Source organism: Lepidochelys olivacea (assembly GCF_965140295.1).
Source record: "Lepidochelys olivacea isolate rLepOli2 genome assembly, chromosome: 23".
NCBI classification, from domain to species: Eukaryota; Metazoa; Chordata; order Testudines; family Cheloniidae; genus Lepidochelys; species Lepidochelys olivacea.
Window position 1 is genome coordinate 10,563,629 of NC_140433.1, and position 26,635 is coordinate 10,590,263.

The 26,635-nt window shown below is 52.1% G+C and overlaps 2 protein-coding genes across 2 annotated transcripts; both read left to right on the forward strand.

Moving 5' to 3' along the window:
• The first annotated feature begins 4,670 nt into the window (after positions 1–4,670).
• Positions 4,671–11,315, forward strand: LOC311511940 (zinc finger protein 133-like). Its single transcript, XM_084612908.1, has 3 exons — positions 4,671–4,743; positions 5,379–5,505; positions 7,642–11,315. The coding sequence occupies exons 2-3, from the start codon at positions 5,406–5,408 to the stop codon at positions 8,517–8,519; spliced, it is 978 nt and encodes a 325-aa protein (XP_084469034.1). The 5' UTR covers positions 4,671–4,743; positions 5,379–5,405; the 3' UTR covers positions 8,520–11,315.
• Positions 11,316–15,234: 3,919 nt separating this feature from the next.
• LOC311511632 (uncharacterized protein) lies at positions 15,235–24,812 on the forward strand. The gene is made up of 3 exons (XM_084612375.1): positions 15,235–16,185; positions 18,635–18,751; positions 23,383–24,812. Exons 2-3 carry the CDS (start codon positions 18,673–18,675, stop codon positions 24,219–24,221), a joined length of 918 nt encoding a protein of 305 aa, XP_084468501.1. The 5' UTR covers positions 15,235–16,185; positions 18,635–18,672; the 3' UTR covers positions 24,222–24,812.
• Positions 24,813–26,635: the final 1,823 nt, after the last annotated feature.

The following is a 26,635-nucleotide window of genomic DNA, read 5'->3' on the forward strand; positions in this document are numbered from 1 at the left end:
ATCTCATCATAGAAGGCGATTAGATTAGTCAGGCATGACCTTCCCTTGGTGAATCCATGCTGACTGTTCCTGATCACTTTCCTCTCATGTAAGTGCTTCAGGATTGATTCCTTGAGGACCTGCTCCATGATTTTTCCAGGGACTGAGGTGAGGCTGACTGGCCTGTAGTTCCCAGGATCCTCCTTCTTCCCTTTTTTAAAGATTGGCACTACATTAGCCTTTTTCCAGTCATCCGGGACTTCCCCCGTTCGCCACGAGTTTTCAAAGATAATGGCCAATGGCTCTGCAATCAGAGCCGCCAATTCCTTCAGCACTCTCGGATGCAACTCGTCCGGCCCCATGGATTTGTGCACGTCCAGCTTTTCTAAATAGTCCCTAACCACCTCTTTCTCCACAGAGGGCTGGCCAGCTACTCCCCATGTTGTGATGCCCAGCGCAGCAGTCTGGGACCTGTCCTTGTTAGTGAAGACAGAGGCAAAAATAGCATTGAGCATATTAGCTTTTTCCACATCCTCTGTCACTAGGTTGCCTCCCTCATTCAGTAAGGGGCCCACACTTTCCTTGGCTTTCTTCTTGTTGCCAACATACCTGAAGAAACCTTTCTTGTTACTCTTGACATCTCTTGCTAGCTGCAGCTCCAGGTGCGATTTGGCCCTCCTGATTTCATTCCTACATGCCCGAGCAATATTTTCATACTCTTCCCTGGTCATATGTCCAACCTTCCACTTCTTGTAAGCTTCTTTTTTATGTTTAAGATCCGCTAGGATTTCACCATTAAGCCAAGCTGGTCGCCTGCCATATTTACTATTCTTTCGACTCATTGGGATGGTTTGTCCCTGTAACCTCAACAGGGATTCCTTGAAATACAGCCAGCTCTCCTGGACTCCTTTCCCCTTCATGTTAATAAGGTAATAAGAAGTAATAATAATAAAATGATCAGAAAGAAAAAAACCTAAAAACAATTTTTAAAACATAAAATAATTCCTAAAACAAATATCTCACCTAAAATAAATAATTGGTGTTAATAATAATAAATAATTATAAAATAATATTAATAAAATAATAAGAAATACAAATAAATACCTAATTAATTATACCTAAAACAAATACCTCAGATAAAATACATAATTGTTAAGGAATAATAATAAAATAATAAGAAATAAAAAACAAATAGAACAAAAATTTAAAAAATCAAAACCTTTTGTTTCGACATTTTCTAACCAAAACATGCTGACATTTCAGTTCAAAACAACTTTTTGCTTTGAAATGTCCTTTACTTTCATCTTTCAAAAAATCCAAAACATTGAAAAATGGTGGAACCCAAAAGGATTCGGGTTGAGCAAAATGATAATTCAATCAGACATGAATATTTTTTTAATTAATTTGCCCAAAATCTCAAAAATGTTCACTTTTGGTCTGACCCAAAATGCTTTTTTCCCCCTTTTCAAACCAAAAAAATCAGTTATTCTCCCAGCTCTAGCCCTGCCCAAAGAGCTCTGCCAGCGAAAACCCCCCTGGAGATGCAGTTGTATTAGCAAAAAAGTCCTTTTGCTGGCAGAGCTTATTTGGTTCAGGGAACAAAGCTATTTCTGCAAAATGTGCATCTCATCTAGGAGCATTTGCCAGGTTAGCTCTGCTGGAATCGCTATACTGGCAAACCCCTTCTAGCGCACACCAAGCCTAAAGGTAGAAGAAGAGAGGAAGCAGAGGTTAGTGGTTAGAGAACCGAGAGTTCAATTTCTTGCTATGCCGCAAACTTCCAGCAGGTCTGTGATACATCTACACTGCAATCAAATGTAGGGGTCAGCTGACTCGGGCTCTTGGGGCTGGGAAATTGCAATGTAGCCATGCAGGCTCTGAGACCCCCGAGAGGTGACGTGGGTCCCAGAGTCTGGGCCCAAGCCTGAATGTCTATACTGCAATTTAACAGTCCTGCGAGCCTCAGCCAGCTGTCCCGGCCCAGCTGCAGGTGTTTTATTGTGGCACAGATGAACTCTTAGCCTCTCTGGGTGCATCTACACTGCAAAAAAACCCAGAAAACCCATGGCAGCAAGTCTCAGAGCCTGGGTCGACTAACTCGGGCTCATGCGACAGGGCTAAATCTAGCAGCGTTGACTTTCTCACCCAAGCTCTGAGGGCCATCCCCCTTGCTGGGTTTCAGACCCTGGGCTCCAGCCTGAGTTCTCACTGCTAACTGTAGCCCTATGTGCCAAAGTCAGTTGACCTGGGCTCTGAGCTGCTGCTGGGTTATTTTTGCTGTGTCATACCCGCCGTGCCTCAGTTTCCCATCTGTACAATGGGGCGAATGGCACTTCCCCACCTCCCAGGGCTGTTGTGAGGTGAAATGTGTTAAAGACTGTGAGGGTAAGTGCTAGAGAAGAGCCAAGTATTATTACACGTCAACATTTTACCGACGGCTGTAGCCGTTAGGGGGCTGTTTTCTGCTGACATGGCTACACTGACAAAATCCCTGATGTAGCCACAGGCAATGGTTACACTACAGATTTCTGCCAGCACAGCTGTCAGGAGGGGTACAATCGCTGACCTAGAGACCTGTACCAGAAAAGGCTCTTGCAGACGCAGCGACACCAGCAAACCTGTGCCTTACTAATATAGCCCATTTCACTCATGGTGGTGGTTTTACTAACACCGGTACAATCCCCTTCATGGGTAGATCTCCGAACAATTGACCAAGGAGGGCAGTATCTTTATCATGTCATAGATGGAGAAACTGAGGCACAGAGTTACATCCCCCCTGGCGATTTGCTTAAGGTCACCCAGAGATGGGAAGAGAAACCAGGTGTTCTGCATCCCAAACCAGTGCTCTCCCCATTGGTCCATGCCGCCTGTAGCTGCGCCAGCCTTCCTATACCAGTCAAGGCCTCGTAGTGTAGACGTGGCCATTGGTATAACTGTGGATGGGGTATGTGTAGGTTGGGGTTTGAGGGGCGTGCAGGGGTCTGTGTGTGGGGCGGGACTGGAAGGGTGTTTGGGATCCGTGTGGGGCTGGAGGGACGTTCGGGGTCCATGTGTGAGATAGGAGGGGTGTTGGGGGTCTGTGTGCGGTGTGGGACTAGAAGGGCTTTGAGGATCTGTGCGTGTCAGTTGGGGCGGGAGGGGTGTTCAGGGTCTGTGTGTGGGAGTCGGGGCAGGAGAGACGATGCACTCTGGGTGTGGGGCAGGGGAGGCGTAGGGGGGTCGGGGGGCAGGAGAAGCGTTGAGGGGTCCATGGGGGGGTTGAGCAGGAGAGGTGATGGGATCCAGGTGTGGCGCAGGAGGGGTGTTGGGGGTCTGTGTGTGTGGGGTGGGTGGGGTGTTGGGGTCTGGGTGTGGGGCAGGAGGGGCGTTGGAGGTCTGTTTGGGGTTGGGGGCAGGAGGGGTGATGTGGTCTGGGAGTGGGGCAGGAGGGGAGTTGGGGGTCCAGGTATGGGGCGGAAGGGGCGTTGGGGTCTCTGTGGGGGTTGGGGCAGGAGGAGCGTTGGGGGTCCAGGTGTGGGACAGGAGGGGGGTTGGGGTCTCTATGGGGGTCGGGATGGGAGGGCTGTTGGGGGTCTGTATGTGGGGCGGGAGGGGTGTTGGGGTCTGGGTGTTGGGCGCAGGGGCGTTGGGGGTCTGTGTGTGGGGGTCTGTGTGTGGGGCGGGAGGGGGATCTGGGGTCTCTGTGGGGGTCCAGGTGTGGGGCAGGAGGGGCATTGGAGGTTCAGGTGTGGGGCAGGAGTGGGGTCTGGGGTCTCTGTGGGTGCCAGCTGTGGGGCAGGAGGAAGGTTAGGGGTCTCTGTGGGGTTCGGGTGTAGGGCAGGAGGGGCATTGGGGGTCCAGGTATGGAGCAGGAGGAGGGTTGGGGTCTCTGTGGGGGTTCAGGGATGGGAGGGGTGTTGGGGGACGGGGTGTGGGGAAAGGGATGGGAGGGGTGTTGGGGGACGGGGTGTGGGGCAGGAGGGAGGTTGGGGAACTGGCTGTGGGGCGGGAGGGGGCTTCAGGGTCTCTGTGGGGTCCAGCTGTGGGGCAGGACAGGGGTTGGGCTGCGGGGCAGGAACGGGGGGTTCAGGGTCTCTGTGGGGTCTGGCTGTGGGGCAGGAGGGGATTGGGGGTCCGGCTGTGGGGGTCAGGAGGGGGATTCGGGGTCTCTGTGGGGTCCAGCTGTGGGGCGGGAGGGGGGTTGGGGGTCCGGGTGGGGGGGCAGGAGAGGGATTCGGGGTCTCTGTGGGGTCCAGCTGTGGGGCGGTAGAGGGGTTGGGGGTCCGGCTGTGGGGGGCAGGAAGGGGCTTCGGGGTCTCTGTGGGACCCAGCTGTGGAGAGGGATGGGGGTTGGGGGTCCGGCTGTGGGGGGCAGGAGGGGGATTCGGGGTCTCTGTGGGGTCCGGCTGTGGGGCGGGAGGGGGGTTGGGGGTCCGGGTGGGGGGCAGGAAGGAGCTTCGGGGTCTCTGTGGGGCGGGAGGGCAGTTGGGGGTCCGGCTGTGGGGCAGGAGGGGGGGTTCGGGTCCCTGTGGGGTCCGGCTGTGGGGCAGGAGGCTCTGTGTGTGGGGCTGGGTACCGATGGGGCGGGGGCGCTGTGCCGGGAGCTCCGGGGCTCTCAGAGCCGCTCGGCTCTGCTCTGGCCCCCGGCGCCCGCCCCGCGGCTCGATCCTCCCCGCTCACCCCGGCGGGGGCTGAACTTCCCGGGTCAGCGGCGTGCGCAGCGCCGCGTCCCGCTCCGGTCCCGGGCCTCCGCCGCGCCGGCTGGGGCTGCCTAACCCGGCCCAGGTAGGCGGCGGCTGGGCGGGGCAGGGGGGCCGGTCCCCCAAGGCAGCCGGGCTGGAGGCTCACCAGGGGGGTGCGGCTAGCGCAGGACGCCCGGGTTCTGCTCCCCAGCTCGGCCCCTGGCCCGCGGGGCGACTCGTGGGTCCTTTCCCCGCTCCGTGCCTCAGTTTCCCCCTCTGCGCAAGCGGGCTAAGGAGCCCCGCCGCCCTTTGTAAAGCAAAGCGCTAGGTAAGATGAGAACTCCGCCTTCTTGTTTGTGATCGCAGTCCTGGCTCAGAGATCCCGGCACAGCCCAAGACCCCCCACTGTGCTGGGCGCTGTACATTGTTTATTAGGGTAGCACTAGGCACCCCAGTCATGGCTCAGGACCCCAGTGTGCTAGGCGCTGTAGAGACACAACAGAAAGTGAGGGGGCAGGGTTGAGCTGGGGAGGATTTGGGGTTGGGGTGAGTGGGGCAGAGCTGCAGGGATGTGGGGCTGGGGTTAGGGGGCGGGGCTGAGCTGCAGGGATGTGGGGCTGGAGTTAGGGGCAGGGCTGAGCTGGAGGATGTGGGGCTGGACTGAGGGGTGTAGGGTTCAGCTGGGAGGCATAGGGCTGGCAGCTGGGTTGCCCCAAGCTCAGACCTTTCTCATTCCAGGGCGCTGGGACATTAGAGGCGGGTCCAATGTATTTTGCTGAGATCCAGTGGGCTCTGCTGGACCCTGCTCCGAGGTCCGTCTACAGGGACATGGTTCCAGAGAACTACGGGACGCTCCTCTCTTGGGGTAAGGATCCCCCTTGACAGTTGGGGCTGGGTAGGCTTTGATGTGCCCGGATTGGCTCTAACTCTGGGTTCCCCCCTTAGATTTGGGGTGTCAGTTCCCCCATTCCCTGAAAGCAAGTGAGAGGGAAGGAGACAATCGCCTCCACATCTGCGATGAGAAAGAGGGGTCAGAAATGCCGCGGCTAGAGCTGAGCTAATAACTGGTGTTTTTGGTTACGGGGCAGATCTGGAAAACCAGGGTGGGTGGGGGAGAACCCTTATGGGATCCTGCAACAAAAATTTTGGGTCAAAACATTACATAACGTTGTGTTTGATGCAAACCAAAATGTTTCCTTTTGATTTCAGGCATTTTTTAAACTGTTTTAAAAATTACTCTTTAATAAAAGCAAAGGAAATTTGGAAATGAAAAGTCATTTTGATCCAAACGTTTGGATTTGTTCCCCCCCCCTTTCTTTTTTTGAGCGATTGAAACAATTTGCCAAACTCGACTCCAATTCACATGGCATTCAGGCAACCCAGGCCTGTGTTTTTCTCTGGAAAAAGGGTTTGCCCAAAGAATTTTGCTCTGGTATTGCTCACAATATCTGTCTATTGTATTGCGCTTTCCCTCAGGAAAGCTGTATCCTTATCCCCATGCTATAGATGGGGACACTGCGGTACGGAGAGATGAGGTGATTTACCAAGGTCACCCCTCAGGCCGGTGGCAGAGCTGGGACTAAAATCCAAGTCTCCTGAACCCCAGTCCAATGCTTTAGCCACTAGCCCATACTGCTTCCCACCCCGTCTCTTCTCCCCCACCCAGCCCTACACACTTGTCCGCTTATCCAGTCTCTTCAGCTTTGCGAGAACTAAATTACAGCATTGGTACCCTTGCACTCAGAGACTTTGCAGCACCCCGTGGTGCCAGGCCCTGTACGTATGCATATTGAGAGACGCTCTCTGCCTCCAAGAGCTCACAGCCTACATAGCCAAGACTCATCTCTCCGGCTGGGTGACTTCTGCCACAGTCTTTCAGCTTCCCTGAAAAATTAAATTAAATTAAATTCCCCCCAAAGTCAGAGTATTTGCTGAAATGTTTCCAGTTTTTCAATGTGAAATGACTATTGGTTTCAAAATTTCCTTTATTTTTATGTACAATAATCTACTCCCCCCGAGAAAATGGTTAAAAAGGGTCAAAATAAAAACAACACATTCTGATTTTCTCAAAATGAAGCGTTCCATTCCACCCAAATCAATACACAGATGTGTATGTATCTGACTTTTTCAATCCCTGAAAACGTTGAAAAATTTTATTTTCGGTTGGACCTGAAATTGATTTTTTAAAAATTTTTTCTGACTTGCCAGTGAATCGAAAAAGCCATTATTTGCCTAGCTCTACTCATGAGCTCTCCCAATTGTACCTCATACAGAAGAGGATTACAACTATTATTATCATTGTTATTTACTGGGTGTATTACGGTAACACTGGGAGCCCCGGTCATGTCTCAGGACCCCATTGTGCTAGGTGCCATAAATTATGTATTACGGTAGTGCCTAGGAGCTCCGGTCATGGCCCAGGACCCCGTTGTGCTAGGTGCTGTACAAACCCAGAACAGAAAGACGGTCCCTGCCCAAAGGGGCCTACAATCAGGAGTGGCAGATGCATCACGTGTGGCTTTCCACCCATCCCACCCCACATTTGGCGGTAGCTCCCTCTCCTTCATCACTGCCTGTCCGTGAGTGAGATGGAAGAACAACTGAGGAAGGGTCATTAAGGCAGCTGGTTTTATTTTTCGGCATTCTAATGAGTTCATTTCCACGCCCCTCAGTCGTTCTCCTTTCCTCCCCAGCTCTGGCAGCAAATTGGGTGGGACGGGGGGAAGCTAGTGTTATCCTTCCAAGCTCCACGTGTAAAATGAACTCTGCCAACACTTCTCAAAACACCTCAGAGAGCAACAGGCTCAGGCTCTCGGCAGACTCAGGCAGCATCGGTTATGCCCTCAATTTGCATTTTCCTGGTTTTCTTCACAACCATAGCAGCTAGATTTTTTTTTTTTAATGAAAGTTAAGATTCTGGAAACAAGGAAGCAGAAGGGAGAGGTGCTGATGAGATAACAGCCTGGAAAATCATGTTCGGATTCTCTCTTTATCCTCGCAGATAGCGGCATGATTAACCCAGCCCTGCAGCAGGGAGGCCCCGAGACAGCACAGCCCCACGGGACGTTACCAGGGATGAGATCCGAAGGGAACGTTTACCAGGCCCCAGGCCACGCAGCCACCTGCCAGAGCCAGGCCAGGCCAGCAGGAAAGCCATGGAGCAAAACAGCTGCCGACAGTGAGGGCCTGAAGAAACTCAAAGAGGGCAGTGCTGCCGTGCAGCGGGTCCAGGGTCTGCATTTCCCCCAGCCCGGGGGGAGCCAGACCGTGTGCACCCAGTGTGGGGGCAGTTTCGGCCAAAGTGTGCGCCCTGCCCAGCTGCTGCCCCAGCCGCCCCAGTCGCGGGTCCCGGCAGCAGAGAGATTCTACCAGTGCCCTGACTGCGGGAAGAGCTTCTCGGTCAGCTCGCACCTGACCATCCACCGGCGGATCCACACGGGGGAGAAGCCCTATCAGTGCGGCGAGTGCGGGAAGAGCTTCAGCCAAAGCTCCACCCTGGTGCTGCACCGGCGCACCCACACTGGGGAGAAGCCCTACAAGTGCACCGAGTGTGGGCGGAGCTTCGCCGTCAGCTCCCACCTGGCCAAGCACCAGCGCATCCACACGGGGGAGAAGCCTTACCAGTGCCACCACTGCGGGAAGCGGTTCAGCCAGAGCTCCACCCTCAACCTCCACCAGCGGACCCACACAGGGGAGCGGCCGTACCGCTGCACCGAGTGTGGCCGGGGCTTCTCGGTCAGCTCCCACCTGACCATTCACCGGCGGATCCACACAGGGGAAAAGCCTTACCGGTGCGGCGAGTGCGGCAAGAGCTTCCGGCAGCGATCAGGGCTCATCACCCACCAGAGAAGCCATGCAGCACAAAGACCCTACAAATAAAGGGGGGTGCAGGCCCCTTTAAGAGGAGGCGGGGCCAGTATCAGCTATGCCAGCCTCGTCGTCACATTCTCTGGGTGCTCTGGTGAGGCCACGCCCACTGCCTTTTAAAGGGGCCACTCATCCAGTGACAGACCCAACTGCATGCGGCGTAGAGACCCTACAAATAAAGGGCGTGCTGGCCCTTTTAAGAGGAGGCAGGGCCAGTCTCAGCTGCGCTGGTCTGCTTGTCCGTCACATGCTCTGGGGCTCCAGTGAAGCCATGCCCACTGTGTCACAGACCCAGTGTTGCCAAATATCACACGGTGGGCTCTCTTTAGAGCAGTCTGGCCTTGAGGGGAGGGCACTGGACTGGACTGGCACTGAGGAGACCTGGGTTCTATTCCTAGCGCTGCCCTGCTGCAAGTCACTTCCCCTTTCTGTGCCTCTTTTTCCCCATCTGCAAAGTGGAGGTAATGCTACTAAAGTGCTTTGAGATCTGCTGATGAAAAGTGCTGGGTACAATTCTTAATGAATTGATTTTCCGCTGGAAAATTGGGGTTTTGATCCAATAAAATGTGTCTGGTTCCTCCAGAAAATTTCAATTTTTTTGTCAGAAAAACATCAGCTAAAAACCGACATTTTTTTATTTTGAAATGCTGCCGTACTGCCTCATGGGAGTTGTAGTGCAATTGCTTCGTGCCCTCATTCCCCACTCTAGGCTGAGCTTGGTTGGACTGCATCTCCCATGATGCACCGTGATCTCACCTAAAAAAACAACGAGGAGTTCAGTGGCAGCTTAAAGACTAACAGATTTATTTGGGCATAGAATCATAGAATATCAGGGTTGGAAGGGACCTCAGGAGGTCATCTAGTCCAACCCCCTGCTCAAAGCAGGACCAATCCCCAATTCAATCATCCCAGCCAGGGCTTTGTCAAGCCTGACCTTAAAAACTTCTAAGGAAGGAGATTCTACCACCTCCCTAGGTAACGCATTCCAGTGTTTCACCACCCTCCTAGTGAAAAAGTTCTTCCTAATATCCAACCTAAACCTTCCCCACTGCAACTTGAGACCATTCCTCCTTGTCCTGTCCTCTTCTACCACTGAGAATAGTCTAGAACCATCCTCTCTGGAACCATCTCTCAGGTAGTTGAAAGCAGCTATCAAATCCCCCCTCATTCTTCTCTTCTGCAGACTAAACAATCCCAGTTCCCTCAGCCTCTCCTCATAAGTCATGTGTTCCAGACCCCTAATCATTTTTGTTGCCCTTCGCTGGACTCTCTCCAATTTATCCAGTATAAGCTTTTGTGGGTAAAAAATCCACTTCTCCCAGATCTCCCCTGTTCCTGAGCCACTTCAGTGAATCATAGGAATTGCACTTAGGTTGCCTCATACTATAGGCCAGGCTAACCATCAAGACTACATCTCCCATGATGCAATATGGGCATGTGAATGCCATGAGGCATCATGATAGGTCATCTACAGGGTGACCCGAATGCATCATGGGAGATGTAATCGAACGAAGGAGGCTGGTGTATAGAGAAGAATGGGAGCATGAGGCTCCTGAACTGCAATTCCCATGAGGCACTGCAGTCGTTTAGAAAGAGGGGAGACTGTTATGCATCATGGGAGATGTAGTCTAATGGCGGAGAATAGGCGCATGCGGTCCCTGAACTACAACTGCTATGAGGCACCATCATGGCATTTCAGAATTGAAATATTTTGTGATTTGGCCAAAAATATGCCAGGTTTTGGGGAAAACGTGTCAGTTTTCAGGCAAGAGAGGGGTTTTTTGTTTTTTATTTTGCCAAAAGCTTGAAATTTTCTGTGGAAAATTTCAGCAAAAACTCCCCCCTCCCTTCCCATTTTTCTCTCAATTTTCTGTGGCAAAAAAACCTCATTTTCCTCACCAGCTCTGCATATAGATGTCCTGCCTGAGGCTGAGCAGAAACATCACCTCTTCTTTCTACCAGTGTTCTTTCAAGTCGTGAAATGCTAAAATTACAATTTAGGGTTATATTTTGCCAATTTCAGACCAGATCAATGGCCTGTTGAAGCAGGAAATGCTAGTTATGGCTTTCTGGATAACCTTAACTCTGCCCCTTTGTGTGTAAGAATCACAAGAGTCTCTAACTACACTGCCACTATTATCTGTGAACCACACCACGTTCCTCTGTGCTCTTTCAGCCTAGTGTCTTTGTATGGTATTTTCTAGTTCTTTTCTTACAAAACAAAACACAAAAAGAAAAACAATAGACAAATATAGCCTTTCATGTGGAACTATTTTCATAACCATATTTTAATGGACAGTCTGCCTTGTGGATGATTTCCTCCCATCAACAATCATGTCATAGCCCTGCAACAGTGAAAGTGGCTCCCTGTTTGACAAAGGGTCATTAGGCCGGGATTTGATTGCATCTTTTTTCACTTCTTTTCATACAGTTTGGCAGATGGAACAACAGAGGGAAAAGTTTTGTGTTGGAGAGGCTTGAAGGTATTAAGACTGGAGCTGGGCAAAATTATTCTGCTGGATTATTGGTGACAAATATACATTCGCTGGCACCAAAACATTTGGTGACTTTGTGCTCGTTTCCAAAAAAATATAGATTTTGTTTTGAAACATTTTGATACATGTTTTTTTTTTAATTCAAAGTGACTTTTTGTCTCATAAGTTCCTTCTGTTTTTGTTTTATAAATTGCTTAGAATTGAAATGAAATGTTTAATTTTGGGTCAAATGAAATGTTGATCCGAAATGACTTTTGCTTTGACTTTGCAATCCACATTTCAAAACATTTCCTTTTAGGGTCACCCTGCAATTCATTATGTTTATTTTATTTTATGTTTTTCAGAACTGTCAGCGAATCGAAAAAAATCCATTCTGCGCCCAATTCTAATTCAGATGTTTTTAAGAACCTTGGTTTTGCAACATTAAGTCCTTTTATCATATTCCAGAGGCTGTGTTGAGTGCCTCTGGCCTGCTTGTGCCATAGGGACCCTATGATAAAGATGCTTTCAAACCATTATTATGCACAGAAGAAATAACTGCAGAAACATTAAAACACTTTACATTCAAAAGCAAAACAGCTCTTTGCCATTATTTCTATTCCTGTAAGCTTGTTGGAGTTGGCTTTTGGGTCTGTGTTTGCACAGCGCCTAGTGCAGTGGAGTTCATGTCTCCTAGTGCTATTGTATGACACCTAATAAATAATGTACAGCCCCTAGCGTAATGGGGTCCTGGGCTATGGCTGGTACAACCACAGGAAAAAAGTGACACTTGGGAGGATTAGACAAGAGACACCCCATGGAGACAGACAGATGTGGGAGAACAAGGAGACCAGATTGGGTAGCATGACAGGTAGTGGTCATAACACACCAGCCACCCAACCGTTGCCAAGTTTTCTGTGGGTAGCACAGCAAAGCAGAGCTTTAAGCAGGGGGTTCCCCAAGGGAAACAATCGTGATCCTTTCAATCTCTCAGCATACGAGTTTTCCCAGGTCTTTTATCAATCTGTCACACTGGCTTCAAGGAATAAGGAAAAAGCACATGCATAAATGTTACGTTTTTCACAAGTGCCTAGGTGATTTAGGAGCCTCAGACTTAGGGTCCGAAGTCACTCAGGCTTGGTCTGCACTTCAAAGTTTTACCAGCATATCTGTGTCGGTTCAGAGTGTGAAAAAATCACGCCCGTGACATTGCCATGCTAGGAAAAGCCCTAGTATAGACGCAGGTTTCAGAGTAACAGCTGTGTTAGTCTGTATTCGCAAAAAGAAAAGGAGTACTTTTGGCACCTTAGAGACTAACCAATTTATTTGAGCATGAGCTTTTGTGAGCTACAGCTCACTTCATCGGATGCATACTGTGGAAACTGCAGCAGACTTTATATACACACAGAGAATATGAAACAATACCTCCTCCCACCCCACTGTCCTGCTGGTAATAGCTTATCTAAAGTGATCATCAGGTTGGGCCATTTCCAGCTATTGGATGGGCTATCACCAGCAGGAGAGTGAATTTGTGTGGGGGGGTGGAGGGTGAGAAAACCTGGATTTGTGCTGGAAATGGCCCAACCTGATGATCATTTTAGATAAGCTATTACCAGCAGGACAGTGGGGTGGGAGGAGGTATTGTTTCATATTCTCTGTGTATATATAAAGTCTGCTACAGTTTCCACGGCATGCATCCGATGAAGTGAGCTGTAGCTCACGAAAGCTCATGCTCAAATAAATTGGTTAGTCTCTAAGGTGCCACAAGTACTCCTTTTCTTTTTGAGTATAGACGCAGTAATACTGGCAAGCAAGTTATTTCGCTTATTTCATTCAGGGAACCAGTGTAAATTGACTTGGCAGAATTCTGTTATCTAATCAGAAATCTTTTATCTGTCTTTCTATCTATCATTTCAACAGATAATATAAATGCTTATTTTTAAGCATTTTTTTTATTTTGTATCAATTTAAATTCTCACAGTTGTGCAAAATGATGGGTTTTAAGGTTTTGTTGTTGTATCGATTTTCATTGCTTACAGCTGCAGGAAATTATAGGAGGAGGGAGTCCAGCAATAATGATTTAATGACCGTAGATGTTGATTTCAAAAAATTGCAGCTTTAGAACTGTCAAAAGGCAAACTGTCAACACTACCAGTCAAAATGTCCAAAGCAAATAACCTTAAACCAAAACCTACGAAGTTTTTCAGCAACATTCTTCTTACTTGGCCTAGCTGTAAATTTTGATTGTTGTGGATGGAAATATTTTGTTGTGTGCAAGGTGAAATCGACATTCACTGAAAAGAATTGAATCCTTCCGAGTTTAAATATAAAGTAAGACGGCAAAAGCGCTCTTTAGCTGGTATATGCTGCATCTCCGCTAGCTGATATATAGCTATGCTGGCAAATCCTTTCTAGTGCAGAGATTGCCACCCATTTCTCTGCTGTTATGGCAGCCCTTATCCTAGGGTATGTGTCTATGTTGCAACTAGGGTGTGCAATTGCAGCTGGTGTAGGTATACCCAAGCGGGCTTTGGTCTTGCTGACTCGGGTACCAGGACTAGCAATGCTGTGGCAGCAGACGGCTGCGAGGGCTAGCCATCTAAGTAATTACCTGGGGTTCTAGGTAGGTCAAGCGGTGCTGCCACAGCTAGCTAGATCAAAGCTAGCTCAGGTGTGTCTACATCTGTTACAACCGTACCCCCAGTGTGGACGCACCCTCTGTGTCTGTGCTCTGCAGGGTTGGGGAGAGAGCATCTGAAAGGGCTGGATCTGCTGCTGGTTATTCCCAGTGTGCATTGCGACCCAATCCCACCTCTCTGTGTTAAGGCACAGAACCCCCGCCCGTTGTTTGGTCTGTGATTTCTTGCAGCAGTTGGCCAGATTCATACACCCTCTCTATCACCTGCTCATCCTCTGGGTACGTCTACACAGGGATAAAAAACCTGCTGCTGGACCAGGGCAGCTGAAAAATTGCTGTGTAGACATTCAGGCTCGGGCTCCAGCTGGATTGTCTATACACAGGGTGACCAGACAGCAAGTGTGAAAAATCGGGACGGGGGTGGGGGGTAAAAGGAGCCTATATAAGAAAAAGACTCAAAAATCTGGACTGTCTCTATAAAATCGGGACATCTGGTCACCCTATCTTTATGGCAATTTTTAGCCCCATAGCCTGAGTCCTGTGAGCCCAGGTCAGCTGACCCAGGCCAAGCCCAGCCGTGCTATGGGCCTTTTATCCCTGCGTAAACACCCATATCCCTGCTATGTGTGCAGGGGCTGTGGTTCTGCAAATACCAAATGACCCATTCTTAAAATGGACAAGGTTGGTCTGTCAGGCAGCCACATTTCTGGCAGTGAGATGGAAAAATGGCATGAAAAAGAGGAGATCATGAGCTGGAACAGAGGGATTGGTGGAAATTTGACCCCAAATCCACAATTCCCTGTGATGAGTGCCGGTGTTCCAGGCACACAATATATGGCAGCTGCACCACAATATATTGCAAAGTGCTCCCCAAACCAGTGCACCAGACGGCAGCACAGGGGATTCAGGGATGTCTCCTAGACTTGATTGGAGGACAGAGTTTCTGTCCTGTGAAAAATTTTGACATTTTTTTTGGGGGGGCAAAGTCCTCTCAAAGTTTGGGTGAAGCGGAATCCCCCCCAAAATAATTCATGTTGATAGAAATGCTTCATTTTCATCCTTTTTACATTTTTCAAATGAAAAAAAAAAAAAGAAATTTCGAAAGAAAGTCATTTTGAAATGAGAAATTACAACCCAAAAAAACCAAAACAAAAACCCCTCCCAAATTGGGACAAGTGCCAAAATCATAGAATCATAGAATATCAGGGTTGGAAGGGACCTCAGGAGGTCATCTAGTCCAACCCCCTGCTCAAAGCAGGACCGATCCCCGACTAAATCATCCCAGCCAGGGCTTTGTCAAGCCTGACCTTAAAAACTTCTAAGGAAGGAGATTCCACCACCTCCCTAGGTAACGCATTCCAGTGTTTCACCACCCTCTTAGTGAAAAAGTTTTTCCTAATATCCAACCTAGACCTCCCCCACTGCAACTTGAGACCATTACTCCCCGTTCTGTCATCTGCTACCATTGAGAACAGTCTAGATCCATCCTCTTTGGAACCCCCTTTCAGGTAGTTGAACTTTTTCACAAACCAAATTCCGACAAATGATTTGTTTTGGGTCAGTTTCATTTTATTTATCTTTTAAAAAAATATAACCTAACAAACCATTCATTTTAAGATAAAAAATCAAAACGTTTCCTTCCTAATAGAGCCAATATTTGTTCAGATGAGCAGTTTGGAAAAATTCTCGAGATTTGGACCTTTTGGGGCAGATCCCTAAAAGGCTTATGGGATGGGAAGGCTTCTTTCCATCCCGACTGACCTCTGACCTCTGGAGCAGTATTGCGCCCCTTAAAGAGAAAGCACTGAGCAGTACCGCCGGGCTTTGTAATCAGGTCTGCGTGTGAAACACTCTTGACTCCACAAAAAACGCTACATTGTTGTGACCGCTCGTGGACACTTGTTTATGGACCACTCGAGGACACGGGTAATACTGTCCACAAAATCAGGGTTCTTCCAGTGGCCGGCCACTGAAGCCAGCTGCACTGACGGGTCTCCCCAGATGGCGATGAGGTCTGAGGTCTCCACTACAAGCGGCAGCTTGAGGCCCTCAGATTTTTTTTCCATCGATCCCAAGGCCTGAAGGGCCCACTGGCTCTCCGGGGACCCACGGGCCAGAGAACTGCTCCGTCGACCGGCGGGAGCAGATTTTCCAGGACAAACCTCCCGTCTTGATTTCCGCACGGTCGGGGACGGGGAACCCACTGTGGCTGCTGGCCTGAGAGGCTCACTGGTAAAGCTGAGTCTCCCCTGCGCCGCAGCAGACACCGATCGCCTCGCGCCGGGCTTCACCCGGACTCCCGGGGGGCCCTTAATCGCCGCCGGGAGGCCCAGGCCCAGGCCGGGAGGCTCCCGGCCGATCCCGGAGGGTTGGCAAGCCCAGCACCCCGGCGAGGGGCGGGTTAAAACCAGCGAGCCGGCAGCTGTGGGGCAGAGCGGCCAGTGGGGGTGGCGGGGCGCAGAAGATGCGACTGAGACCGGAGCTTCCTGGTGCTGCCGCCGGGCCAGGACGGCTCCCATCCGGCTGCGGGGGCCCGGGGCGGCGGCGCGGAGCAGCGCCCGGGGGGGTGAGAGGCGAGCCCGGCATGACGGGAGGGGGGTGGGCAGGAGTCTCCCCCCGCACTGCCCCCCACCCCCCCGGGGAGCCTGTGCGGGGATCCCCCCAACTGCCCCCCACCCCCCCGGGGAGCCTGTGCGGGGATCCCCCCAACTGCCCCCCACCCCCCCGGGGAGCCTGTGCGGGGATCCCCCCCAACTGCCCCCACCCCCCCGGGGAGCCTGTGCGGGGATCCCCCCCAACTGCCCCCACCCCCCCGGGGAGCCTGTGCGGGAATCCCCCCCAACTGCCCCCCACCCCCCCGGGGAGCCTGTGCGGGAATCCCCCCCAACTGCCCCCCACCCCCCCGGGGAGCCTGTGCGGGGATCCCCCCAACTGCCCCCCACCCCCCCGGGGAGCCTGTGCGGGGATCCCCCCAACTGCCCCCCACCCCCCCGGGGAGCCTGTGCGGGGATCCCCCCAACTGCCCCCCACCCCCCCGGGGAGCCTGTGCGGGGATCCCCCCAACTGCCCCCCACCCCTCCGGGGAGCCTGTGCGGGAATCCCCCCCAACTCCCCCCACCCCCCCGGGGAGCCTGTGCGGGAATCCCCCCCAACTGCCCCCCATCCGCCCCCCGGGGAGCCTGTGCGGGAATCCCCCCCAACTGCCCCCCATCCGCCCCCCGGGGAGCCTGTGCGGGAATCCCCCCCAACTGCCCCCCACCCCCCCGGGGAGCCTGTGCGGGAATCCCCCCCAACTGCCATCCGCCCCCCCGGGGAGCCTGTGCGGGAATCCCCCCCAACTGCCATCCGCCCCCCCGGGGAGCCTGTGCGGGAATCCCCCCCAACTGCCCCCCACCCCCCCGGGGAGCCTGTGCGGGAATCCCCCCCAACTGCCCCCCATCCGCCCCCCGGGGAGTCTGTGCGGGGATCCCCTCCAACTGCCCTCCCACTGCCCCCCATCCCCCCCGGGGAGCCTGTGCGGGAATCCCCCCCAACTGCCCCCCATCCGCCCCCCGGGGAGCCTGTGCGGGAATCCCCCCCAACTGCCCCCCATCCGCCCCCCGGGGAGTCTGTGCGGGGATCTCCTCCAACTGCCCTCCCACTGCCCCCCATCCCCCCCGGGGAGTCTGTGTGGGGATCCCCCCAACTGCCCCCCCACCCCGGGGAGTCTGTGTGGGGATCCCCCCAACTGCCCCCCATTCCCCCGCAGAGTCTCTGCGGGGATCCCCCCAACTGCCCCCCACTGCCCCCATCCGCCCCCCGGGGAGTCTGTGCGGGGATCCCCTCCAACTGCCCCCCCACTGCCCCCCATCCCCCCCGGGGAGTCTCTGCGGGGATCCCCCCACTGCCCCCCATCCCCTCCCGGGGAGTCTGTGCGGGGATCCCCCCCACTGCCCCATCCCCCCAGGGAGTCTGTGCAGGGATCCCCCACTGCCCCCCCAATTGCCCCAGCCAGCCCTGGAGAGTCTGTGTGGGGATCCCCCTATTCCCTCCCCCCAACTGACCCAGCCAGACCTGGGAAGTCTGTGCAGAGCTTTCCCTGCCATTTACCAGTCATCCCTCCTCTCCACCTGAGCTTTGATTTCCCTCTCATGAAAGTTAATAAGCAGCCCAAAAGTAAGGCAGCTCTCTGACCCAGCTGTATTACCCAAGCTCTCCCACTCCCCACACGCCCCGCTCTGCCAGGGCCCCAGTGTTGGGCTTGATGCTAATGCTGCAGAGACAGAGGGCAGCTTGCCTAGTTGCTAGAGCAGGATTCCTGGGTTCCATTCCTGGCTCTGCCATGTGGCTGTGGGCAAGCATCTGCGCCCCACTGTGCCTCAGTTTCCCTCTCTGTAGAAGGGGGCTAGCAGCCCCGCCTACACACACAGACGGAGTGAGCACTGTGGCTGGGGAGCACTTGGTGATAATATTATGGGTCTGGGGGCATGTGACCCCACTGTGGTGCTGTGCATGTTACGGGCATAATAGGGTCTGGTAGGGGAGGGGGAGCTGTACAGGATCATAGGTAGGCCCTGATGGAACTGGGGAAGGCCACATTTCCCTGAGGTATTAAGAGCTGGGTGTGTCTGACATTCTCATCTCATCTCCAGCTGGGCCTCATGGTGGTCCCTTCTGGCCCTGGAATCCCCCTCTTTCTTTCCGGGGGAAAGCAATATTGCCTGCATGGGGGCCTCCCTATACCCTCCCTCCACTGACCCAGCCAGCACTGGGGCATCTGTGCGGGGATCCCCCCCCACCCCATCACCTCCCCTCAACCTGCTCAGACCACCCCCAACTCTGCCTTAAGACAGTGATTTTAATCCAACCTCATGCTTCAGGGCTTCAGCCAGGTGCCTGCAGGGGTCAGGAAGGATTCTCCCCCTCCTCACCCCAACCCAGTTAGCCCACTCCCAAAGAGGAGGTGAGTCAAGATCACGCACCTGGCTTTGTTGCGTTCCTTTGACCTTTGACCTGTTTCCTTCCCCCATGAACAGGATTCCCAGCCCCCTGCCCCCAGGACGTGCTGTTCCAGATGAGGCGAGGGGAAGGGCCCTGCGCCCCACATCTCCTGGACTCCACAGAAAGGGCGGTCCTGAGGGGCACCCGTGCAGGTGAGGAATGCGGGAAATCAGTTTGGGCTTTAGAAGGAAGAGTTGCATCCTGAATCGGTCCTAAAAAGCCATACGTTTTGAAAGTGGCTGAACAAAATCCCAGACACGGCCTAACGTTGGGTCAGCTGAATTGCTTTCTTTTGATTGTCAAGTATTTGCAGTGACACCCAGCAGCCTTTTCACACCAGAACAGGGTTCACTGGTTATCTGAAACCCACCACGGGGAAATCCCTAGGTTAGCACAGAGCCATAAAGGTCAAAGACCAGGGGTTCTGAAACTTTTTTTTTTTTTGCTAGAACCCCCTTTGAAAATATTTCAGGCTGTGACACCCCCCCCCCCCCAAAAGACTATCTACCCCATCCATACCAGGCCACCCTTCTGTGCTGCTGTCGGCAGCGACGCTGCCTTCAGAGCTGGGCACCTGGCCAGCCGCCAGGTCTGCTGCCTGCAGAGCTAGTTGGCTGGAGAGTGGAGAAGCAAGGGTGGCAATACTGTGACCCCCCTTACAATAGGCTTTTGAGTCAGGACCCCCAGTTTGAGACACACTGGTCAAGACATTGTCCGTCCTGGCCATGCCATGCCAGCGCAATCCCAAGTGAGGGCAATTGAGCCTCCCTCAAAAGCTGACGTTTCTCACCTCTCAGTCCATTGTCCTCCAGCGAGGCCAGGTGGAATTCACCTAACTTGCGCGCCCACTGGGTAGCAATGCAAAGTTGAAACGGAGGCGGGCATAGGCATCACACAGATATCACAGAACGTTCCCACTTCGTCAAATTGGGCCCTTGAACAAGTCAATTGGCCCTTTTCGCAACACATCAAAAGACGGGCTGTACCATTGTCCTTCTTTTGCACAGACAGGGGAAGTGACATGCACGAGGTCACCCAGTGCAGACCTGGAGAGAGAGCCCAGCTGTCCTGTGCTTTATTCACTAGGCCACACTGCTGTGAAGAGTACCCAGTGTGATATTTGGTGCTGTTGGGTCTCAGGGTGAGCGGCTCCTTTAAGGGGAAATGGACTGAGCCTGATTTACATCCCAGAGCTTGTGACTGACAGCCAGGTCTGCAGAGAGATAAAAGGCCCAGGTGGGATTGACCCCGCCTCCTTTTAAAGGGGCCTTGCGGCAGGGCACATGGCTTCTACTCCGCTCCAGACCAAAATGAGAGTGGTATGATTCTCCGTGGGAGCATCTCAAACCTCACCACCTTCCACTCCAAGTGCAAAGCCTCCCTTATCGAGCTGTGTAGCAACACGTTTGGGTTGGTGGGTATCCAGACCAAACCAGGCCACTACACACTTCTCCTCCTGGGAGAGAACAAATGTGACAGATGTTAGCTACCTTGCTGGCTGCATGACTGGACGAGACTCCAATATTCTGGGGTAGGCACAGTATGCAGACCCGCATAGAATAGAACGATAGTTACAAAATGAGCAACAACTGGAATGTCCACCCGGTTGGAAACTGTGACATTTCAACGTTTGTTTTCGTCCTGAATGGGGTGAAAAGTCGAAATGTCGCATTTTTTTTTCCTGTGGAACAAAAAGTTTCAATTAGGAACTGGTGAGATGTTTCATTTCAGCATTTTTGGTTTTTTTTCCTTGATGTGGAACATTTTGCTATCCCTGAATGGAAATGCTTCATTGGGGAGCAGTGAGGTGACTCCAAAATGCTTTGTTTTCAGTCGGCTTTGAAGGGGTTTTGTCAGTAAACGTTGATTTCACTGTGCGCACACACAAACCCACAAAACAATGTTTCCATTGCTAAAAATTGAAATTTATAGATAGGCAAAGTAAGAAAAATGCTGCTCATCAGAGTTTGAGTGAAGGATATTTCCTTTGCTCATTTTGACCTGACGTTGGCCATTTGTGTTTTAATGATTATCAAGCTTTAACTTTTTGAATTTCAACATCTACTGTCATAAAATAATATTGTCTGACCCTCCCCCATTATCTGATCCAATTTCCCACAACTGTGAAAATTTAAATTGATAAAAATCAAAAAAATTACTTAAACCCCATAATTTTACGCAACTGTGAAAATTTAAATCGATAAAAAACAAAAAATGCTGAAAAATAAACAGTGATCTAATCCATTAAAATTATACATATTAAAAATGGAATTCTGCCAAGCCTAGTTTTGAGTTAGTTCAGTATTCAACTTTCATCATGGTGCATCATGGGAAGTGTAGTTCATGTACCTCATGCGTCCCTTCTCGCCTATGGGTTGGGGTGCTTGGCCGAACTGCATCTCCCATGATGCACTACATGCCTCACTGAGAGGGAAGACTATGTTGCATCATGGGAGATGTAGTCCAGCCAGGGAGCCCAGCCCATATGAGAGAATGGGGACCTGGAACACAACTCCCATGAGGCAATGTACCATAATATGGAAATAGAAATAATACCTAGTTCTTTTTCATCAGTAGCTCTCTAAGCACTTCACAGTCCTTCTTAATGTGTTTATCCTGTGAGGGAGGGAAGAGCTATTAGCCCTGTTGTACAGATGCATTTGACATGAAATGCTGATTAAAGCTGAACTGATTTGCAACTAAATGTTTCAGACCAGTTGAGCAATCCAAAATATTTCGATTTGGGTCAAACTGACCTGGAACAAAATCTTCTATTTCTGTTCCCAATGGAAAATTGAAAAGATTCAGTAAAATTAAAATTTCCACCTGGAAAATTCTGAATGTGATTTGGGGTGGGCTCACGGGTCTGCAGGATCCGTGCTATGCCCTGGCTTTTGAACAGCCCCTGGGAAGAACCCCATCTGTGTGGTGGACCCCAAGGGGTCCCACTCTTCCTTCACGTAGGCCACATGGCATCAGTGCCTCTGAGACTGATCTTTTGAGCTCCAGCATTCCTGCTTCACACTGAGCTCTGCCCAGTGAGTCCAACCAAGCTAGGCTCCTGGTCAGAGACTTGTACACCCTTCAGGGACCCATGCACTTCAGTGAGTATTTGCAGTGACATCCGGAAGCATTTGCAAAGCAGAGCAGGGTTTATTAGTCAGCTAGAACCCAGCATCGGGAAGTCATAGGATAGAGAACTAAAGGTTAAGATGTAGTCCTTTCTGGCTAAGCCAGTGGTCCACCCAGCCAAGCTTCTGTGGAATCCCTTTCTCGATCTCTCTCCATCTCCCTGTTAGTCTCAGAGCGGTTGTCTTTTTCCCAAAAGCCACCCTTTATTCCAGCCACCTGATGCCTTTCTTAGACCATAAGGTCAGAAGGGACCATCATGATCATCTAGTCTGACCTCCTTCACATTGCAGGCCACAGAACCTCACCCACCCACTCCTGTAACAGACCCCTAACCTCTGGCTGAGTTACGGAAGTCCTCAAATAATGAAGACTTCAAGTTACAGAAAAAAGAAAAGGAGTACTTGTGGCACCTTAGAGACTAACCAATTTATTTGAGCATAAGCTTTCGTGAGCTATGGCTGTTACTCTGAAACCTGTCATTATTCAAGTTACAGAGACTCCACCATTAACACTAGTTTAAGCCTGCAAGTGTCCCATGCCGCAGAGAAAGACAAAAACATCCCATGGTCTCTGCCAATCTGACCTGGGGAAAAATTCCTTCCCAGCCCCAAATACGGCGATCAGTTAGACCCTGAGCATGTGGGCAACACCCACCAGCCAGGCACCTGGGAAAAATTTGCTGTAGTAACTCAGAGCCCTCCCCATGCAGTGTCCCACCCAGGCCGGTGGAGATATTTGCTGCGAGCAGTTGCAGATCGGCTTCATGCCATTGTAGGCAATGTCACCATATTATCCCCTCCCTAAACTTACCAAGTTCAGTCTGGAAGCCTGTTAGGATTTTTGGCCCCCGGTCTTCCGGAACGTCACTCCTCCGATGGTTAGGAAGCTTCATCTAATTTCTAGCCTAAACTTGTTGATAGCCGGTTTACATCCATTTGTTCTTGTGTCCACATTGGTGCCTAACTTAAGTAACTCCTCTCCCTCCCTGGTGTGTAGCTCTCTGATGTGGAGCAGAACTCTGTTTATTCAACTCTCCCTTAATTGGCTCACCGTGTTTACCAAACAACCAGGACTCCAGGGCCTGAAGTAGGTGATCTCTCCGGTGGCCACTAGATGGTGCTGCAGTATCACATTTTGTCATTCTCCGGTTTATCCGGTTTTGATGATCTGATCTGGCACGGATCCCAATTAGAGCGGATAACCGGGGTTCTCCTGTACAGATAGAGAGCGATCATATCTCTCCTCAGCTTTCTTTCGCTGGGGCTACACAAGCCAAGTCTTTGAGTCTCCTCTCCTTATCCAGCTCCTGCAGACCCATGCTGAGTTCCCCAGTTCAGCCTGCCAGAGATTCCCGAGGATAAGCATCAGTTGCTCGATCCCTGGGGTTCCCATTGTCTTTGTGGAGCCTCCACAGATATGGGTTAATTTCAGCCTTTCTCCGGCTCCGCCCCAAGAGAGGGTCTTTAATCCGCAAAGCACCAGGCATTGGAATCGTTGGAATGTTACAGAAAATTCCCCCTTCCTCACAGGAGGAGAGCGTGTTGTCCTTTGAAATATCGTCCCCATGAGAAATTCCCAACCGGCTGCAGTGAGCAGCCCCTTGCGTCTGCCTCGGCCCAGGGCGTGACTCACCCCTCTCTTATCTCTACAGGTGGCGGGAGCGAGCCTGAGGTGGGAGATCCCTGGCAGGAGGCAGCACAGCCACACAGGATGTCCACGAGAGGCTCCGCCGGGAACAATCCCCGGGGCCCAGACCCAGACCTCGCCTGGGGGGCCGAGGCCGGGGGGCAGCAGGGGGACTCTGAAGTGGAGTGTCTGGGCCCAGCCTGGACGGATGAGGCTGAGGCTGAGGCTGGGGGCCAGGAGGGAAAGTCCCCAGTGGAGCGGCTTGGCCAGGCCTGGGGGAGCGAGCCAGAGGCCCAGCCGGGCCAGGCCCCTCCCTACGCTGGCGCCTCGGCCCCCTGCCCGTCGCTGGGGAAGCCCTACAAGTGCACGGAGTGCGGCAAGGGCTTCAGCCAGAGCTCCCACCTGATGCGCCACCTGGGCACCCACACAGGGGAGAAGCCCTACAAGTGCGGGGCCTGCGCCAAGAGCTTCACCCAGAACTCCAACCTGCTGCAGCACCAGCGCATGCACACGGGCGAGAAGCCCTACCGCTGCCCGCAGTGCGGCAAGCGCTTCTCCTGGAGCTCCAACCTCATCCAGCACCAGCGCCTCCACACCGGCCAGAAGCCCTTCCAGTGCGCCCAGTGCGGCAAGCGCTTCTGCGAGAGCTCCCGCCTGCTGGAGCACCAGCGCATCCACACCGGCGAGAAGCCCTACCGCTGCCCGCAGTGCGCCAAGAGCTTCAGCCGCAGCTCCCACCTCATCCGCCACCAGCGCATCCACACCGGCGAGCGCCCCTACCAGTGCACCCAGTGCGGGAAAAGCTTCAGCCAGAGCTCGGCGCTCATCCTGCACCACAGGACCCACACGGCCAACCCGCTATGAGCAGCCTGCCAGGGGAGGGGCGGGGGAGGGTTTTGCGCACTGCTCATGCCTTATTAGAGACCCATGCTTGGAGTAAGGACATGCCGGGCACGTGGGCAAAGGGTTCCCGTTGGAGTGCAATGCGTGTTCCGCCTTGGACACAGGTGAGCTCAGGGCTTATTACACTTGGGAGAATCCACAGGGGACACGTGGACAAAGGGCTTCTGTGGGAGAACACTGCTTATTAGATCTTGGAGGATCCACGTGGGATGGTGACCGTGGACACAGGGGAGCTCAGCGCTTGTAACGCCTCAGAGAGTGCATGTGGGATGGTGACAGTGGACACAGGGGAGCTCATTTTTGTGACATCTTGGAGAGTCCATGGGGGATGGTGACCGAGGACATATGGAAGCTCATTCTTTGTGATACCTCGGAGAGTCCATGGAGGATGGTGACTGAGGACACAGGGGAGCTCAGTGCTTGTAACACCTCGGAGAGTCCCTGGGGGGCAGGGGAGGGGAAAGACTCTCTGTCCACCTGGGGGAAAGATTCCTTTTGAATTCACAACGTATTGCACGTGTCCCAGCAAAAAGAAACCCAGAGCAAGTTTAATCATAGTGGACATGTCCTCTGTGGATCTGTGTTGCACTCGTTGGTACCTTAGCTGCCTACAGAATGGAAACCACGGGAGAAAAGTGTATGTGTGGGGAGAAGGAGGTGTGGTTACACCTGGCAGAGACTCCGCTCGGGGAGAAATCACTAAACTAGAGGAAAAATAAATCCTAGAAATGCGACTTCTTCACCCGTCGCTTGCCAGTGCATCCAGTTCTGGTGCCCACCATTCAAGAAGGATGTTGGTGAATTGGAGAGGGCTCAGAGAAGAGCCACGAGAATCATAGAATCATAGAATATCAGGGTTGGAAGGGACCTCAGGAGGTCATCTAGTCCAACCCCCTGCTCAAAGCAGGACCAATCCCCAATTCAATCATCCCAGCCAGGGCTTTGTCAAGCCTGACCTTAAAAACTTCTAAGGAAGGAGATTCTACCACCTCCCTAGGTAATGCATTCCAGTGTTTCACCATTCTCCTAGTGAAAAAGTTTTTCCTAATATCCAACCTAAACCTCCCCCACTGCAACTTGAGACCATTCCTCCTTGTCCTGTCCTCTTCTACCACTGAGAATAGTCTAGAACCATCCTCTCTGGAACCACCTCTCAGGTAGTTGAAAGCAGCTATCAAATCCCCCCTCATTCTTCTCTTCTGCAGACTAAACAATCCCAGTTCCCTCAGCCTCTCCTCATAAGTCATGTGTTCCAGACCCCTAATCATTTTTGTTGCCCTTCGCTGGACTCTCTCCAATTTCTCCACATCCTTCTTGTAGTGTGGGGCCCAAAACTGGACACAGTACCCCAGATGAGGCCTCACCAATGTCGAATAGAGGGAGACGATCACGTCCCTCGATCTGCTCGCTATGCCCCTACTTATACATCCCAAAATGCCATTGGCCTTCTTGGCAACAAGGGCACACTGCTGACTCATATCCAGCTTCTCGTCCACTGTCACCCCTAGGTCCTTTTCTGCAGAACTGCTGCCTAGCCATTCGGTCCCTAGTCTGTAGCTGTGCATTGGGTTCTTCCGTCCTAAGTGCAGGACCCTGCACTTATCCTTATTGAACCTCATCAGATTTCTTTTGGCCCAATCCTCCGATCTGTCTAGGTCCCTCTGTATCCTATCCCTGCCCTCCAGCGTATCTACCACTCCTCCCAGTTTAGTATCATCTGCAAATTTGCTGAGAGTGCAATCCACACCATCCTCCAGATCATTTATGAAGATATTGAACAAAACCGGCCCCAGGACCGACCCCTGGGGCACTCCACTTGACACCGGCTGCCAACTAGACATGGAGCCATTGATCACTACCCGTTGAGCCTGACAATCTAGCCAACTTTCTACCCCCCTTATAGTGCATTCATCCAGCCCATACTTCTTTAACTTGCTGACAAGAATACTGTGGGAGACCGTGTCAAAAGCTTTGCTAAAGTCAAGAAACAATACATCCACTGCTTTCCCTTCATCCACAGAACCAGTAATCTCATCATAGAAGGCGATTAGATTAGTCAGGCATGACCTACCCTTGGTGAATCCATGCTGACTGTTCCTGATCACTTTCCTCTCATGTAAGTGCTTCAGGATTGATTCTTTGAGGACCTGCTCCATGATTTTTCCGGGGACTGAGGTGAGGCTGACTGGCCTGTAGTTCCCAGGATCCTCCTTCTTTCCTTTTTTAAAGACTGGCACTACATTAGCCTTTTTCCAGTCATCTGGGACTTCCCCCATTTGCCACGAGTTTTCAAAGATAATGGTCAATGGCTCTGCAATCACAGCCGCCAATTCCTTTAGCACTCTCGGATGCAACTCGTCCAAGATGAAAGGATG